General features: G+C 55.8%; 2 protein-coding genes across 3 annotated transcripts; one reads left to right on the top strand and one right to left on the bottom strand.

Moving 5' to 3' along the window:
* The first annotated feature begins 3,354 nt into the window (after positions 1 to 3,354).
* Positions 3,355 to 5,953, top strand: Gnmt (glycine N-methyltransferase). Its single transcript, XM_090355640.1, has 6 exons — positions 3,355 to 3,573; positions 3,978 to 4,105; positions 4,715 to 4,831; positions 5,239 to 5,381; positions 5,462 to 5,583; positions 5,663 to 5,953. The coding sequence occupies exons 1-6, from the start codon at positions 3,368 to 3,370 to the stop codon at positions 5,832 to 5,834; spliced, it is 888 nt and encodes a 295-aa protein (XP_090211766.1). The 5' UTR covers positions 3,355 to 3,367; the 3' UTR covers positions 5,835 to 5,953.
* Positions 5,954 to 6,043: 90 nt separating this feature from the next.
* Pex6 (peroxisomal biogenesis factor 6) lies at positions 6,044 to 15,519 on the bottom strand. Of its 2 annotated transcripts, XM_090355638.1 has the most exons (17): positions 14,624 to 15,519; positions 12,924 to 13,087; positions 11,776 to 11,859; positions 10,316 to 10,418; positions 10,105 to 10,235; positions 9,464 to 9,575; positions 8,968 to 9,176; positions 8,579 to 8,774; positions 8,383 to 8,459; positions 8,121 to 8,253; positions 7,842 to 8,047; positions 7,696 to 7,757; positions 7,372 to 7,480; positions 7,023 to 7,139; positions 6,852 to 6,929; positions 6,569 to 6,708; positions 6,044 to 6,405 (listed from the first exon to the last, which is right to left on the bottom strand). In XM_090355638.1, the coding sequence occupies exons 1-17, from the start codon at positions 15,506 to 15,508 to the stop codon at positions 6,269 to 6,271; spliced, it is 2,943 nt and encodes a 980-aa protein (XP_090211764.1). In that variant the 5' UTR covers positions 15,509 to 15,519; the 3' UTR covers positions 6,044 to 6,268. The 2 variants fall into 2 exon arrangements, with proteins under 2 accessions (XP_090211764.1, XP_090211765.1); XM_090355639.1 differs by lacking the exon at positions 7,023 to 7,139.
* Between the last annotated feature and the right edge of the window lie 282 nt (positions 15,520 to 15,801).

Genomic DNA, 15,801 nt, shown 5'->3' with positions numbered 1-15,801 from the left:
GTCCAACTTGTCAGGGTCAGCATTGGCATGCAGGTGTGGCGGGATTGGGATTGCAGTGTAGGCCTGGGCAAGGGTGAGGCGCAGCATTGCTGGCCCTGGCCTTCAGCTGACCCTGGCAGAGCCGCTATCTGCTTCTGTCCCTGTCCTGTGTCCTGAGCACCTGGCTGCCCTTCTCTGCTCCTGTGCCCCAAGACCTTGCCATTTGTTGTGTAAAGTGTTTGCCGGCTCCAGCCCCTCCCTCTTACAGAAGCCTGCCTTTCTTGAACCTTGTTCTCTGACGACCACACATGGTCCTGCTGTGCTTCCTGTTAAGGCTGGAGCCCAGAGGAGAGGACATCAGTCTCCCAACAAGCCTTCTGTTACACCTTGTTCTCCGGGTAGGGCGGATCCGGAGGCTGGCCTCTAGGGAAAAGGGGTAAGGTGCAGACACCTCCCAGCCAGTCCGCAGGGCAGAGGTCAGGATAGGTGGCCAAGGCGGTAATGGCAATTACAGAGTGCTTTAACCTTTAGGACACACTGCAGTGGGTCCTGGGCACGCCATTTCTTAGAAAGGAGCAAAAGCAGTGCAGGTGATGTAGCCGAGGACTCAGAAAGCTGAAGTGAGGCCTTAGCACCAGCACACAGTGGAATTCAGACCACACTGGTTTGGTTTCTTGGCCTTGACCTGCCACTACTTACACTTTTTTTTTTTAATCTGTAAGTTAACTTTAAAAAATAATAATATAGGGCTGGGAGTTTGGCCTAGAGATAGTGCTTGCCTAGCATGCATGAAGCCCTGGGTTCGATTCCTCAGTACCACATACATAGAAAAAGCCGGAAGTGGTGCTGTGGCTCAAATGGTAGAGCTCTAGCCTTGAGAAAGCCCAGGGACAGTGCTCAGGCCTTGAGTTCATGCCCTAGATGTGGAAGAAAAAAAATACTCTACCATGACTGAGCTGAGTTCATTCCCATGGCAGTTCAAAGACGGCCTACCAGTTGAAGACCTGCTTAAGTCATTCCTATCAAGGTTCCTGCTGGGCACAGTGGCTCATACCTGTAATCCTGCCTACTCAGAAGGCAGAGCTCTGAGGGTCACAGTTTGAAGTGAGCCCAGGCAAGAAAAACTGTGAGACTCATCTCCAATAAACCACCAAAAAGCGAGTGGAGCTATGGCTCACTTGTGAGTAGAGCTGTGGTAGAGTGCCACTCTTGAGCAAAAGAAAGCCCAGGGCCAGAGCTCTGGTCCTGAGTTCAAGCCCCAGGCCCAGCATGAACCAAACAGGGAGGTTGTAAAGGTGAGTCAGGCTCCGGCTGTGGCCCAGTGGCAGAGGGCTCAATGAGAATCACATTTCCACGTGCCAGCCTCCGCTTGGTGGAGGTGTGTGTGGCTCAGTCAAGACCGTGCTTGCCGTCTTGCCAGGGACGTCCCCTGTACACATGCATCACTGCACCTTGCAAAACAAAACTCAGGGTTTTCTACCAAGAGGAACTTTCCCCCATCATCAGCCAGGGTGCACTCTGAATAGGAGTACAGGAAAATGCTAGGTCCTTCCCCTTTAAGGGCCAGTTTTCATAGCCCGTGTGTTCCATAGTAGCCTCCTACAGTGACCTTGTTTAAGTATCATTGTGAATTGGGGCCACTGAGACTTGAAAGCTAAAGAGTCAGCATGGAGGTACGCGGTTGCAAGCCTGGCATTTAAGAGATTTAGGCAGGAAGCAAGTGCAAGGGTTAGAGGCCAGCCTGGGCTAAATAAGGAGAGTCTTAAAAAAAAAAGGGTGGAGAGCTGGGAAGGTGACTTAGTGGTAGAGTGCTTGCCCGATGCATGAAGCCCTGGGTTCCATTCCTCAGCACCACATACACAGAAAAAACAAAATGGCACTGTGGCAGAAGAGAGTGCTAGCTTCTAACTTTGAGTAAAAGCAGCTCAGGGACAGTGCCCAGTCCCTACATTCAAGCCCCAGGACTGGCAAAAAAACAAAGAACTGTTGTTCTTTTCAACTGAGCATTCCCATGAGCTGCCATGCTTTCGTGGGCTTGGCAGGAGGAAGCTTGCAATCCAGGGCCTAAAATCTGTTTGCAGTGCCCTGAACTATCTAGGTTTTGGTGGCAGTCCCCAATTCCCTTATTTCAGTCACTAACCAGCCCTTCAGCACATGGCCTATGCCTGTCACAAAGCACCATTAAGAATCTTGAAGCTGGGGCCGGGAGTTTGGCCTAGTGGTAGAGTGCTTGCCTAGCATGCACGAAGACCCGGGTTCAATTCCTCGGTACCACATACATAGAAAACTCCGGAAGTGGTGCTGAGGCTCAAGTGGTAGAGCTCTAGCCTTGAGAAAGTCCAAGGACAGTGCTCAGGCCCTGAGCCCAAGCCCAGGACTGGCAAAAAAGAAAAAAGAATCTTGAAGCTGGGTGAGACATTAGCTTCCTGGGATGATGGCCCAGATATCCAATCCCAGCCCAGTCTCAGGCATGGGCAGTGCTGTGACTGCTCTGTTCTTTGACCTGTGGCTGTGAATCCCCTCCTGCCTCCAGGGGCCCATGTGTCGCAGTCACAGGCCTCTCTCAGCCCACCCCAGCCAGCGGGCAGTGCTGGTCCAACCTAGAAAGGTTAATGGCAGGATCTGCGTTTTTCTCTTTATCTCCACCACACATCCATAAGTCCTTCTGAATTTGGGTATTGCCTCCTGCTTTCTCACACCCCTGGCTGCCGCTGCAGAGTTAACTTGAGCTCAAGTTAACCTATCAGAAACCCTGGTAGAACAGGAAGGGGTGTGTGTGTGTGAGACAAAGAGAGAGAGTTTGAACAATACTTTGTGTTTGCTAAGCAGGCACTCCCATCTCTTGAGCCATACCCCAGCCCAATTTGCTTTGGTTATTTTTTGGATAGTCTCCTCTGTTTGTTCCCTGGGTAGCTGGAAGGACAGGTACACAGCACTATGCCCGTGTTTAGAACAGAGTTTTCTAATAAAGATGACCCCGATGTTTAAAAACAAAGCAATCTTCTACGTTTATCTAGACAGGGACATTATGTGAGGCACTTGTTTGCGGGCTCACCTGCTGGGGGGGGGGGTAGTGGAGACCCTGAGCGCCCAGAGGAGCCCACAGCTGGGCAGCGGGGACTCCTGGCCCCAGGGACACGTCCAGGCCCCGGCGGGCTGCCCACCCCGCCTGTGGACGGGTCCCGTCCTGCCCCCGTGGGTGCGGATTTGGGTTTCTTCCCCACCACCGGGGCTGGACTGGCGTGGTTCTCGCCCTGCTCCAGCGGGAGCGGGCGGCGGGCGGGGCGGGTCCGCGCGCGCACCTGCCATTGGCCGGGTGGGCCGCCCCGGCGCTATAAGTGGGAGCGGGGCGGGGGCCGGCGCAGCGCAGGCGGTGCGGGCGGGCAGGATGGTGGACAGCGTGTACCGCACCCGCTCCCTGGGGGTGGCGGCCGAGGGGCTCCCGGACCAGTACGCCGACGGCGAGGCGGCGCGCGTATGGCAGCTGTACATCGGGGACACCCGCAGCCGCACCGCCGAGTACAAGTCCTGGCTGCTCGGGCTGCTGCGCCAGCACGGCTGCCGCCGCGTGCTCGACGTGGCCTGCGGCACCGGGTGAGCCCCGCGGCGGGGACGGGGACGGGGACGGGGACGGGGCGGGCGGGCGGGGAGCCGCGCGCGCTCCGCGGACCCCGGGTTCCCCGCGCCGCCGGGACACTGCGGTGACCGCTCTTTAGGCGGGAAGGGTGTGCTGCATTTTCTGGGGGAAACTTGGCCCCAGAGCAGTGACGTCCTCTCCCCGGCGGAGACCGGGGAGACCCCGGGACCAGCCAGGCCTGGAAGAGGCCGGGGAGAGCGCCGCCCCCAGGACCGCCCGGCTCTGAAGAGAGGACAAGTCGTTACCCGTGATGAGGACAGATAGGGTGGGGAGGAGCGGAGGCTGGCTCGGAGGGCACACAGGCCCCCCTCCTCGGCTTCTCTCTCCTGACCACCCTCTCCACCTCTCGTGGACACGCCAGGGTGGACTCCATCATGCTGGTGGAGGAGGGCTTCAGCGTGACCAGCGTGGATGCCAGTGACAAGATGCTCAAGTACGCCCTCAAAGCGCGCTGGAACCGCAGGCAGGAGCCGGCCTTCGACGAGTGGGGTGCGTAGGTTCAGCCAGGCACGTCTGGCCAGACAGTCGCAGCTGCACCCCTCTCTCTGCTCTGTGCTCCTCCACGTGGGTGTCCGTCTGTGTCCTCAGAGGACAGCAAAATTACTGTCATCTTCCTGAAAAGGGAGGGCAAGGCCTCCAGCGAGGTACTGGCTGCTAAGGTAGAAGATCTTCTGGGTCTATCGTTGGTGTGCATGCAGGTGGCACCCAGGATGGAAACCAGGCCCAAGGGTATCACCCAGGTTACACTTTCAGCCTTTTGGGGAGGGGACGCCAGTTGCCCAGGCTAGCCTGAAACACGCATGCCAGCAACACTCCTGCTTCTGCTTCCTGGCTAGGTGGCACTAGAGAGGCATGCCATCGCACCCAGCTCTAAACAGCTAGCTGGAACTGTTTACGGCATCCCGTCCTTCCTCCCAAACTCTAGACGCAGAGAGCCCTCTTTCCCAACCTCGGCTCCTTCCTCCATCTCTCTCCAGTCCTTAATGATCCCCTTCCTCTAACAGGACAGGGAGGCCCTGGGTATTTTGAAGATTGAGTCAGGACAAGGCTGCTACTGATACCACGATGGATTGATTCCTCTTTCCTTCCACCCTCCAGTCATTGAAGAAGCCAACTGGATGACGCTAGACAAAGATGTGCCCCAGCCAGCAGGAGGGGGCTTTGATGCAGTGATCTGCCTTGGGAACAGTTTTGCTCACCTGCCAGACTGCAAAGGTAGGAGGTGTGGCCTGTGTTGGTCTGGGATCTGCCTCGCACTTCTATAGACCCCCTGCCTGCTCTTCTTCAGAACAGGCAACGTTTTTTTTTTTGGTTGGTCATGGGGGTTGAACTCTGGGTCTGGAGGCTGCCCCTGAGCTCTTCAGTCAAGGCTAGAGTGCCACCACTTTGAACCATAGCGCCACATGGGCTTTCCTGCCTGGGCTGGCTTTGAACTGTGATCCTTAGAGCTCAGCTACCTGAGTAGCTACGATTACAGGTGTGAGCCATCAGCGTGCCAGGCTGCAATGTCTTCTTTTTCACCCCTGGGCACTAGCAGCTGGAGAGGGGAGAAGTGAGAGGAAAGGGGTGCTATGGGCACCCAGCCAATACAGCCTGCCTCTTCACCCCTGCCTGGGGCCCAGGTGACCAGAGCGAGCACCGGCAGGCGCTGAAGAATATCGCGAGCATGGTGCGGCCCGGGGGCCTGTTGGTGATCGACCACCGCAACTACGACCACATCCTCAGCACGGGCAGCGCGCCCCCGGGAAAGAACATTTACTATAAGGTGGGCTGAGCGGGGAGGACAGCTCAGGCTGGAGGGAGCACCGGGCTGGGGGGCTGACGCGGCCGCACTGCTGCCCGCAGAGCGACCTGACCAAGGACATCACCACCTCGGTGCTGACTGTGAACAACAAGCCCCACATGGTGACCCTGGACTACACGGTGCAGGTGCCTGCTGCCGACCCACGCGGCTCTCCTGGCTTCAGGTAGCACTTGGCGTGGCGGGGTGAGGAAGTGTGTGTGGGGGGGTATCGGGTGTCATGGCTGTCCTGGGCTCTGTTGCAGTAAGTTCCGTCTCTCTTACTATCCGCACTGTCTGGAGTCCTTCACGCAGCTGCTCCGGGCAGCCTTCGGGAACAAGTGCCAGCACAGCGTCCTGGGTGACTTCAAGCCTTACCAGCCAGGTCAATCCTACATTCCCTGTTATTTCATCCACGTACTCAAGAAGATGGCCTGAGTGCCAGGGCCTCGAGGCCGGGGTGTGTGTGACCCCAAGCCCAGAGGCTCGTGCATCTGGGGTGCAGGGACATGTGTCCTGCAAAAGGAAGTGTCAACAATATAATCTGCCTTTTTCAATCCCCTCTGTCTTGTGATTATGTATGCAGCCCCCCCGCACAGTTCCTCCCATAACCCTGCGCAGCTCCACTCCCTCCTCACACACCAGCATGGAGACCGGGACGCATGCTTTATTTTTTGTTACAGAACTGGCCACTGCTTGCCAGCAGGTCTGGCCCTGAGCCCCCTCTGGTGCGGACGAGCCTGTCATGGCATCCTGGAGGGAGGGGTCTTCAAGTGGTCTGTAGCAGTCTGAAGCAGACCCCATCCTCTTAGGTCTCTGAGGGGCCCTCAGGGATCTGGCCATCCCGGCCAGTCCCAGATGGCAGGTGGCTCTTAGCAAGCGGCAAACTTGCGCTGGCTGCGCTTGTACCGCAGCAGCTCCTGCTCACTCACTGAGGGCTGCAGGCGGGCAGCTGCCTGCAGCAAGTCCTCCATGGTGAGCAGCAGTGCCGAGCCCCCACTCTCCAGCCCTGGGGAAAGATAGGGGAGTAAGACGGGGTCTCCATCCCAGCAGGGGAACAGGGGCAGGGGAGAGCCCAGGGCCGGCACCTCCCACTCGGAGCCTGGAGGTTCATGCTCCGGGAGGCAGGCCGGGCTCACTCCCATTCCATTTCTGGCTGGGGAGAGGCCCACCTTCCTCCAGGTCATGAACCCGGCGCTTGAGGGCAGCTGTCATGGCATCAGAGCACAGTGAGTAGAGGTCCGCACCGGTCATCTGGGGGGGGCAGCAGTCTAGCACACTGGCCAGGTTCACCGACGGCTCCAGCTGGAATCTGTGTGGCCACACCAGAACCTGTACAGCCTGCTGCGGCAACTCCCTCGAAAGCCATCAGCGGGCAGCTTGCCCTGAGCGTCGCCTCCCCTAACCACCACCCAAGGCCCCACCCCTTGGGGAGTCTTCCTCCGACAGGCGTACTTGCGTGTGATGGTGCTCAAAACACGCAGCTGGGAGGCCCGGTCCTCGTTTGCCCCCACGAACACCAGCTTGTCAAACCTTTAGAGGGATCAGAGGGCAATGTCACGCTGCACAGCCATGAGGGGTGAAGAAGGCATGGGGTGGATGGCAGGATGAGGCCGGAGGGCCGACCTGCCAGGTCGCAGAAGGGCAGGGTCCAGGAGGTCCGGTCTGTTGGTGGCCCCGATCACAAATACATCCTGAGTGCTGTGAAGCCCATCCAGCTCGGCGAGGAGCTGAGATACCACCCTGCAGGGAAGGAAGCCAGGGTGTCCTTGGCCCACCCCAACTGCCAGAGCCTTTCCACAGGCCCTCTGCCCAGATTCATCCTGTGTCCAAGCCCATCTATCCCCTGTGTGTTTAGCTTCCATCATTCCATCCCAGCACCAAAAGAGCAGGCATTTGTATCTTGGGCCCTGATCTAAAGCATGCTACGAGCAGTCCCTCCATGCCTGGAGACCCACCCCATCCACACCCTCACCTGTCCATCACGCCTCCAGAGTCTCCACTTCGCCCCCGGCTTGGGGCCAAGGAGTCCAGTTCATCAAAGAAGATGATGCATGGAGCAGCGGCCCTGGCCCTGGCAAACACTGAGGACAGACAGGGAGGCTCAGAGGCAGAGGATCTCAGGAGGGTTGAAGTCGGGAGAGGGGCGAGAACCAGGGTCTAGCGCTGGGACCAGCTGGGTAGGAGCCCAGCAAGTGGAAAGGAGGACAGGAATGTGAATGCACAGCCGGGGAGGGGTGGCAGAGGGCTGACAGCGGTGGGGATCCACAGGAAGGCCTACCTCTCCCCGCTCACTCACCTTCCCGCACATTCTCCTCGCTCTGGCCCACATACATGTTGATGAGCTCTGGCCCCTTCACACTGGGCGAGATGAAGCGGGAGTGAGGCCCACCTCAAGACCTCTCGTAGCCCCGCCTGCCTCCTCCCTCCAGCCACACCCCCCACCTGAGGAAGGTGAGGCTGCACTCTGTGGCCACTGCCTTGGCCAGGAGGGTCTTGCCAGTGCCAGGGGGCCCATGGAGCAGAAGGCCTGAGCGCCTCAGGCCCAGGCTCAGCAGCTCAGGGTGCTCTAGAGGGAGCTGGATGGTCTCCAGAATCTCCTTCTTCACCTCCTGCAGCCCGCCCACGTCATGCCAGCTCACGGAGGGGATCTAGAAGGACAGCAGGCAGGTGGGAGATGCAGGTGGAGAGCTCTCCCCCACCTCCAGGGACCGGAAGTCCCACCTTCGGTGCGCCCACAGCCTGAGAGTGCGCTGTCTGCAGTCGCTCTAATGCCTGCCCAAAGTCCTCAGCCAGGAGGGGAAAGCCCGCAAGACACAGGTCCCGCTCATCGTCGGCGCTCAAGTCGCCTGCCAGGCTGCAGAGGGAAACCAAGGGATCCCCGTCATGGGGTCTCCCCGCCAGTCCCATTCCTGCCTCCCTTTCTCATTAGCACCCCCGTTTCTTCTTGCCACCACTCCCCTCCAGTGCCCAACTTCTTCCATACCCTGAGTTCTTGATCCTGGTGCAGGCTGCCCGGCTGCTGTGGGTCACAAGGGCACAGAGATCCCCCACCACAAAGCCCTAGAGAATCACAGGAAAAGACGCATAAGCAGACACGATGGAGAGAGAGTGTGTGTGTGTGTGTGTGTGTGTGTGTGTGGTATCCAAGGCACAATGCCCTGTGTTGGGTTGGTACTCACTGCACAGCGGCGTGCCAGCTGTGCCAGGTTCACCTCCTGGCCCAGGGGGAGGTGGGCCGTGAGGGCTCGCAGGACGCTGAGGCGCTGCCCCTCTGTCAGCACGGGCACCTCCAGCTCATGAGTAAAGGCCGTCTGCACGTCAGCAGGCAGGTCCTGCGCGCGGCTTGTGGTGGCCACAACCGTCAGGGAGGGGTGGCTGCAGACAGGGAAGTGGGCACAGGGGGCCAAACCACTGCCATATCCTGAGGGGTGAAGGGGTGAGTGCAGGGCGGGCGCAGCGTGGATGGGGCCATGGGGATGCTGCAAGGGGAGACCTTAGCCCTGGACTGTCAAAGGCAGGCAGGGGGGCCGCCAGGGAGTGGGGAGAGAGGGCCTGGCCCTGTAAATACCTGTTGAGCGGGTCCTCATCAAGGAGGAGGTGGCGCAGCATGGCCACCACGCGCACATCCTCACCCAGTCCATCCCGGTCCCGGCCCAGAAGGTCCACAGCTGTCAGCAGGAGGACCGCAGGCCTGCAGCGGCGGGCCCGGGAGAAGGCCGCCTGCAGTTTTGTCTCTGTGGCCCCACTGCTGTCGGCACAGAGGCTGGAGCAGGGCACCTGGAAAGAAGCCAGGTGGTCTGTGAGCAGTGGGGAGGCTTGACCGGGCAGAGGGGTGGAGGAAGAGGAGTCAGAAGACAGGCCAACCTCACCTCTTCTTCACTCTACCCACCACCATCTCAACACCCCCCTTCCCAGAAGGACCTCCTAGTAGCTGAGTATGTAGGCCTCTGGGCTCTGTTAGGTTACTAGTGGACAGAGGAGGGAGGGGAGGGGAGGGGTGAGGGAGAAAGGCAGAATCTTGTCCTGGAGGAGTGATGGCTGGGGTTCTCTTCAGAGCTGCTCACCTTGAGTAAGTGGAGCCCAAGGCGACTGCAGGCAGCAGCCACTGCTGTGGCCTTCCCACTGCCAGGGGGTCCCCGTAGAAGGACGCAGCTAGCTCCTGTCAGCAAGGCCCCTCTGTAGTCAGAGAACAGATCTCTTCCCTTCTGCCCTGATGTTAAGAATCCCCAGGAACCTTGATCTTGGAAGCAGACACCCTGTCTTTCTCCCCTGAGCCTCCTGGGCCCTAGCCTAGGGCTGTCTCCACAATGAGGCCATACCTCCCATACCAGCTCTGCTGCCCTGGCAGAACCACAGAGCATATTCAACGACCACAGTCTGATTGTCTTTAGTACTTGTGGCTTCAGTAAAGCTTGGCTTGTTAGGTCTCAACTGTACCAAGAGGAACTAGGGGGTCTATATGTAGGCCATTGGAACCAAGAGTTGTGTTCTTTAAAAGGGCCATGGGTAGTAAAGGCCAGGATGACCTGCGGGCTTGCTGAGAAGGGCAGGCTGTCCCTGGTGGAGATTCTTCCTCCTAGGAGGGTGTCTTAGGAAAGGCGCAGAGAGGAGCAGACTGGTGGCTCCAACCAGGTGTCCTGGGTTGAAGACTCACACTCTGACCCAAGCATTGGGAAGCCTGCCCCCTAGTGGCAGCCCCACTCACCCAGGCTGGAGGCGAGGTTTCACCGTGGTGCAGAGCTCAGTCACCAAGGCCTCTAGGCCTGGAGGAGACAAGCTGTTCCAGACAGATCTTTCTGAAGACAGCGCTGGAATGGGGCTCAGGGTAGAACCCACCTATGGAAGGTCAGAGGAAGCTTGTGGCTCTAGAAGTTGTTTCTGGCCCCTTTTTAATTTTCTCCCATCCAAGGCCTCACCATGTATAAGGAGGTGTGAGTGGTGTCTGCCACGTACGTACTGGTTGGCCCACCTGAGGCTTCTCCAACTGTTTTCTTTACTTTAAAAAACATCTCCCGCCACCTGTAGGAAACAGGCACAATGAACAGAAGATATATGCCCTCTTCCCCAAGGGTAGGGGGCATTCCCAGTCAAAGAGGACAAATTTAGGAGCAGCATAAATGGAGTGCCCTGAGATATAGCAAAGGATGTGGAGCTAAAGGGACAGGAAGACAGTCTTCTTCTCTTCATTCATTCTTGTGTGTGTGTATCTGTCCTGGAAACTGAACTCAGGGCCCGGGCATTGTCCTTAAGTTTTTGTGATCAAGGCTAGTGTTCTACCACTTGAGCCACAGCTCCAGTTCTGGCCTTTTTGGTAGTTAAGAGATAATCTCATAGATTTTCCTGCCCAGGCTGGCTTCAAACCAAAATCCTCAGATTGCAGCCTCCTGAGTAGCTAAGATAACAGGCATAAGCCCTCAACTCCTGGCTCTTTATGTCTGTACTGCCGGTTCTGGGGCTTGAACTCAGGGCATGGGTGCTGTCCCCAAGCTAGCATTCTACCACTTGAGCCACAGCTCTACTTCAGACTTTTTGGTGGTTAATTGGAGATAACAGTCTCATGGCCACTTTTGCCCAGGCTCGCTTTGAACCATGATCCTTAGATCTCAATATCTCTATCACTTGAGATACAGCTCCACTTTCTGATTTTTGGAGACACAGACTTTCCTGCCCTGGCTGGACTTAGATTTCAGTCTCCTGAGTAGTTAAGGTTACCAACACCCAGCTGAGTTGTTTGGTTTTTGGATCAAACCCAGGGCTTCTAGGCAAAGGGGAGGTAATCAACTTTATCACTGACCCACACTCCAGCCCCAGGCAGTGGTTTTTAACCTTTCTTCGTATCTGGGAATGTGAAGAGGGATTTTTTTTTTAATCTTCAAAAAATGTATATACAGGGGGGGAGGGAAATGAGGACCAAGACATGAGAAAGGGTATCAATGTATGTGAAGTAATGCACCTTCTATCTGGCGAATACAATGTAACCCTTCTATTAATTATAATAAAAATATATGAAAAAATATATACAATAAAATATTCTTAGGCTTAAAATGATTATTCTTTTTGTGGGTCATGGGGCTTGAAGTTGGGGCCTGGGTTCTGTCACTGAGCTCTTTTGCTCAAGGCTACTGTTCTACAACTTTGAATCACAGTGACATTTCTGGTTTTTGTGTGGTTAACTGGAGATAAGTCTCACCGGGACTTTTCTACCCAGGCTAGCTTTGAATTGTGGTCCTTAGATCTCAGCTTTGTTAGTAGCTAGAATTACAGGTGTGAGCTACTAGTGTCTGGCTTGATTACAATTTTGAGGGGGGGGGGGAGATCATAGAACTGAACCCAGGTTTACTGGATCCCAGCTGCAGGAGCCAAGGCAACCACATACCTGGGCAGTTTCTCCGGACTTCCTTCCAGGATCTCTACTTGCCCAACTGTTGACACACACAGAACATCCCCTTCCTGAACCACCCTGCAACACAGCAGAGGCCTGGGTCAGCTCACAACAGGCTCCTGAGCATGTGCCTGCTAAATTCCCCCTTGCCCACCCCACAACATGTATGTAGACCATGGCTTAGGGACCTCACTGTATAAGAAGAGATTCCCAGGCAATTTTCCAAGGAACAAGTGACTCCTAAATTGAGCTGGAGAGACAGGAAGAACTAGAAAACAATACTGGTGCTTAAAGTCACCCCCCCCTTTTTTAAAGTGTAGATCCTGGGGCTTGAACTCGGGGCCTAGGTGCGGTCCCTTAGCTTTTTCCCTCAAGGATGATGCTCCATCACTTGAGCCACGGCTCCTTTTCTGGCTTTTTAGATCATTTATTAGAGATAAAGCATCTCAAGGGCTTTCCTGCCTGGGCTGCCTCCAAACTGCAGCCCTCATATCTATCTCCCGAGGAGCCGCGACCCCAGTATGAGCCACTTGGAACCCTTAAAGTCCTCTTTGAACAACAAGGTTTTGGGTTTTTTTTTTTCTTCTTCTTTTTGACTTGAGACAGGAGCTCAGGTTGGACTTGAACCCTCAATTTTCCTGTCTCAATTTCTTCAGTGCTGGGATTATAGTTGTAAACCACAATGTTCAGCCTCAAGGAAGTGTCTTTTCTCAGTTTGGAACTTCCAAATTCACTTCATGGTTCAGATTTCTCTTCTGTTGTCTGTGTGATACACCAAGAAGTTCTTTGCCACAGTATTACCTAAAATGTGGCTTTTTAAAATAAAAGCCTTGGATGGGGCCGGGAGTTTGGCCTAGTGGTTAAAGTGCTTGCCTAGCATGCATGAAGACCCGGGTTCGATTCCTCGGTACCACATACATAGAAAAAAGCCGGAAGTGGTGCTGAGGCTCAAGTGGTAGAGTTCCAGCCTTGAGAAAGTCCAAGGACAGTGCTCAGGCCCTGAGCTCAAGCCCAGGACTGGCAAAAAAAAAAAAAAAATAAATAAAATAAAATAAAAGCCTTGGACACCTCGTTGTAAGGCACGGGTAGAAGGAGGTAACAAGGGTGAGAGGCTTGCTTCCTTAAAGGGGCAGGCAGCTAACCTGGGTGTCTGGAAGTGCTGATAAAGGACACGATCATAGTTTCCATTGATGCTGTAGTAGGGAGAGGACACAATTTCAATGTGTAACTCTCTGGCAAATGGAGGCCCAGGCAACAGTGAACAGCTTCCTTTGTCTTCAGGGGAGACAGAGCCTTCCAAGTATCTCTATGAGAGAAACAATGACCATCTTACAGCCTTCTCCCAAAGAGTGAGGCTCTGCCTCTTAGCAGCAGGATCCGCTTTCATTCTCTATTTTTTTTTTCATAATCCCAAAGCTTGCAGGAGATGGGACTAAAGTAGTAGAACTGAGTGATTGTACCTTCCCTAGAAAACCAAAACCTCTCCCTCTAATGGGTACCAGAAAGCAGTGTCACTTCTCTTCTTGACGCTGGCTCCAAAAGTTCTCCACTAAAGATAACCTTTCTGTGATACCTTTAATTTGGTCTAGAGCCAGTGAAATGGCAAAGACATTTATTCCTAGAAGTACTGAGTGACACTAGGCAGTCATTGTGACTGATATGAAGTGGACATTACTTCAGCTGTGTGAGCTTCATTCCAAGTAGGTCACATTTTTCAAGAGAACAAAACTCACATCTACTTCATGATTATCTCATTTACCTTCCTGACTTCTCAGTTTGTGTTGCTATGGTGGCCTCTTGCTTTCTGGGCATGGGATCGTGTTCTATCATGGGATCAACCTCTTAGCCCCATTTCATGGTGTTAACCGCCACTCTCACTGCCCAACAGAACTTTCTACAGGGAAGTATGGTATAGCTACCTAGGGTTTGAACTCAGGGCCTGGGCATTGTCCTTGGGCTTTCTCAAGGTTAGAGTTCTTCCACTTGAGCCACAGTACCATTTCCAACTTTTTCTATATATGTGGTACCAAGGAATCGAATCCAGGTCTTCATGCATGCTAGGCAAGCACTTCTACCCACTAGGTCAAACTCACAACCCAGAACTGATTTTTTTTTACTTTAATGTCAACGAGGAACCACAAAGTGGCTGGTGACTTCCATACTGGGCAACACCAGCCGAAACCATACATCTAGATGCCTGATTATACATTACCCCACATGTTTTTTCCCCAAACAAAAAATGTCAGAAACTTGTCTTGAATGTATTTAATGCATTAAAAATAAATACCAAATACCTAAATAACAGAATTCCTTTAAGAAATTCATATATAATTGGGAGCAGATAATGAATTAAAACAATGTAGAATAGATAAATGCCCTATAGAGAGATACAAAATAATAGAGGAAGAAATAGTGTTCAATTTGTGACAGTGAAATTTGGGAAGTTTTGTAAAGAGGGTGGTGTTTTGGGGAGATGTTGAAGGAAAAGATGGTAAGGTGTGATGAGACAAAGCTGTAGTATAGGGGGGAAAAATCTGGAATCAGGATAAGCATGAGTTAAAAACATCAAGACACCATCCTCTAGACCCCCAAGACTGGATACTGTGTAGCAATTAATTTATAATACATTGTGATTTCACTGTGAACCTCACTCTTCACCTGAACAGAAGACTTCCTGCCCGTATACTATAGAGAATTATCAAATTTTGATTACAGAATGTGATTAAATAGAGATAAGTGAAAAAGTTCAAGATCGCAAGGTGCGGGTGGACTTGGTTTACACACCTCTAGTCCGCCAGTTAAGACAGAAAAGAGGGCGTAAGGAAAAGGAAGCATTTCTGACCTGAATTCTGAGTTCTCCCACTTCCAAGGGGTCACAGCCGAGATTAAAAGCCAGAGTGGCGGGCACGTGCACCAGTCCGTCAGCGATTGGCTCTGCCAGCTGCCCGGAGCCAGGTCCCAGCCTCTCACACAGGTCCCAGCGGGGCTCCAGGACCCGCACCCTGGCCACGCGCGGCCGGGAGGTGTTCGATGCTAAGTCTCCGGCCTGGGCCACCCACACCCATTCGCCCTGGAAGAGGCCGAGGCTACGGAGGCAAGCCCGGCTCACCCCCAGAGAGTCTCCAGTCCCCCCTACAACTCCCCGGAGCTGCCGGACCGTGTCGGAAACTGCAAAGGAGGATGCTATAGGCGGGGGCGGGGGCCGACTGCCGTCCCCACTCTCCAGGCCCAGTCTGGCCCTTCCGCGGAGCTCCGTGACGGCCAGTCGCGTCCCGGGACCGAGCAGCCCCTGCAGCGCCGGCCGCGTCTCCAGCACGCGCGGCCCGGGCACCGGCAGGGTCTCCCCGCGCCTCACCAGCAGCGGCCCGACTCGAGGCCCGAGCCCGGGCCCCGGGCAGGCGCCGAGCAGCGCCCAGCCGAGCGCCGGGGGTCGCCGCACGGGCCGCGCCCGCACCCGTGCCCCGGAGCCCAGTGCCAGGAGCCGCAGCAGCGCGCGGCTCACCAGCAGCTGCGGGGGCCCCGGACCCTGCTCCCCGGGCCCCGAGCCCGGGCCCTCCACGGCCGCCACCAGCAGCGCCGGGCCGGCTGGACTCTCGTCTGCAGGCCGCAAGGCCAGCACCAAACCCGGCCCCGCCGCCGGCCACGGGCCCCCGGGAGGCAGCAGCACCGACAACGGCGGCGTCTCGGTCGGAAAGGGATCCAGGACTCTCAAGACGGCCAGCGCCATGATGACAGGGGGCCGACGCCACCCTCGCCCCGCCCCTTCCGCCGCCCGGGGAGGAGCGCCGTTTCCGGAAGCGCGGGCGTCGTTTCCGCTTCCGTTGGGGCGGGGCGCGGGGGCTCCCGGCGTCCGGGCCGTGCAGGTCGGCTCCGAGCCCCGGAGGCGGGACCTCCGCGGTTACCGAGTCTGCAAGCGTGCGCCCCGTGCACCCGCGTCCGCGCGGGCCTGGCTTTGCCTTCTAGAGGAAGTGACGTCACTCTCCCGTCCCCGAGCAGAGCTTCCCCCTGTTGGCCGGTGCC

Source organism: Megascapheus bottae, chromosome 22 (assembly GCF_031878675.1).
Source record: "Megascapheus bottae isolate mThoBot1 chromosome 22, mThoBot2.hap1, whole genome shotgun sequence".
In the NCBI taxonomy this organism is placed as follows: Eukaryota; Metazoa; Chordata; class Mammalia; order Rodentia; family Geomyidae; genus Megascapheus; species Megascapheus bottae.
The sequence above is the reverse complement of the archived record's forward strand: the minus strand, read 5'-3'. Positions and strand labels throughout refer to the sequence as shown.

Excerpts from the sequence above, each read along its gene's own strand:
- Gnmt (XM_090355640.1), top strand. The coding sequence starts at position 3,368 with ATGGTGGACAGCGTGTACCGCACCCGCTCCCTGGGGGTGGCGGCCGAG. Across the intron at positions 4,832-5,238 it reads TCACCTGCCAGACTGCAAAG|GTGACCAGAGCGAGCACCGG; the intron begins GTAGGAGGTGTG and ends CCTGGGGCCCAG. Across the intron at positions 5,382-5,461 it reads GAAAGAACATTTACTATAAG|AGCGACCTGACCAAGGACAT; the intron begins GTGGGCTGAGCG and ends TGCTGCCCGCAG.
- Pex6 (XM_090355638.1), bottom strand. The coding sequence starts at position 15,508 with ATGGCGCTGGCCGTCTTGAGAGTCCTGGATCCCTTTCCGACCGAGACG. Across the intron at positions 10,236-10,315 it reads CTCACACCTCCTTATACATG|GTGGGTTCTACCCTGAGCCC; the intron begins GTGAGGCCTTGG and ends GACCTTCCATAG. Across the intron at positions 9,576-10,104 it reads AAACCTCGCCTCCAGCCTGG|AGGGGCCTTGCTGACAGGAG; the intron begins GTGAGTGGGGCT and ends CTCTGACTACAG.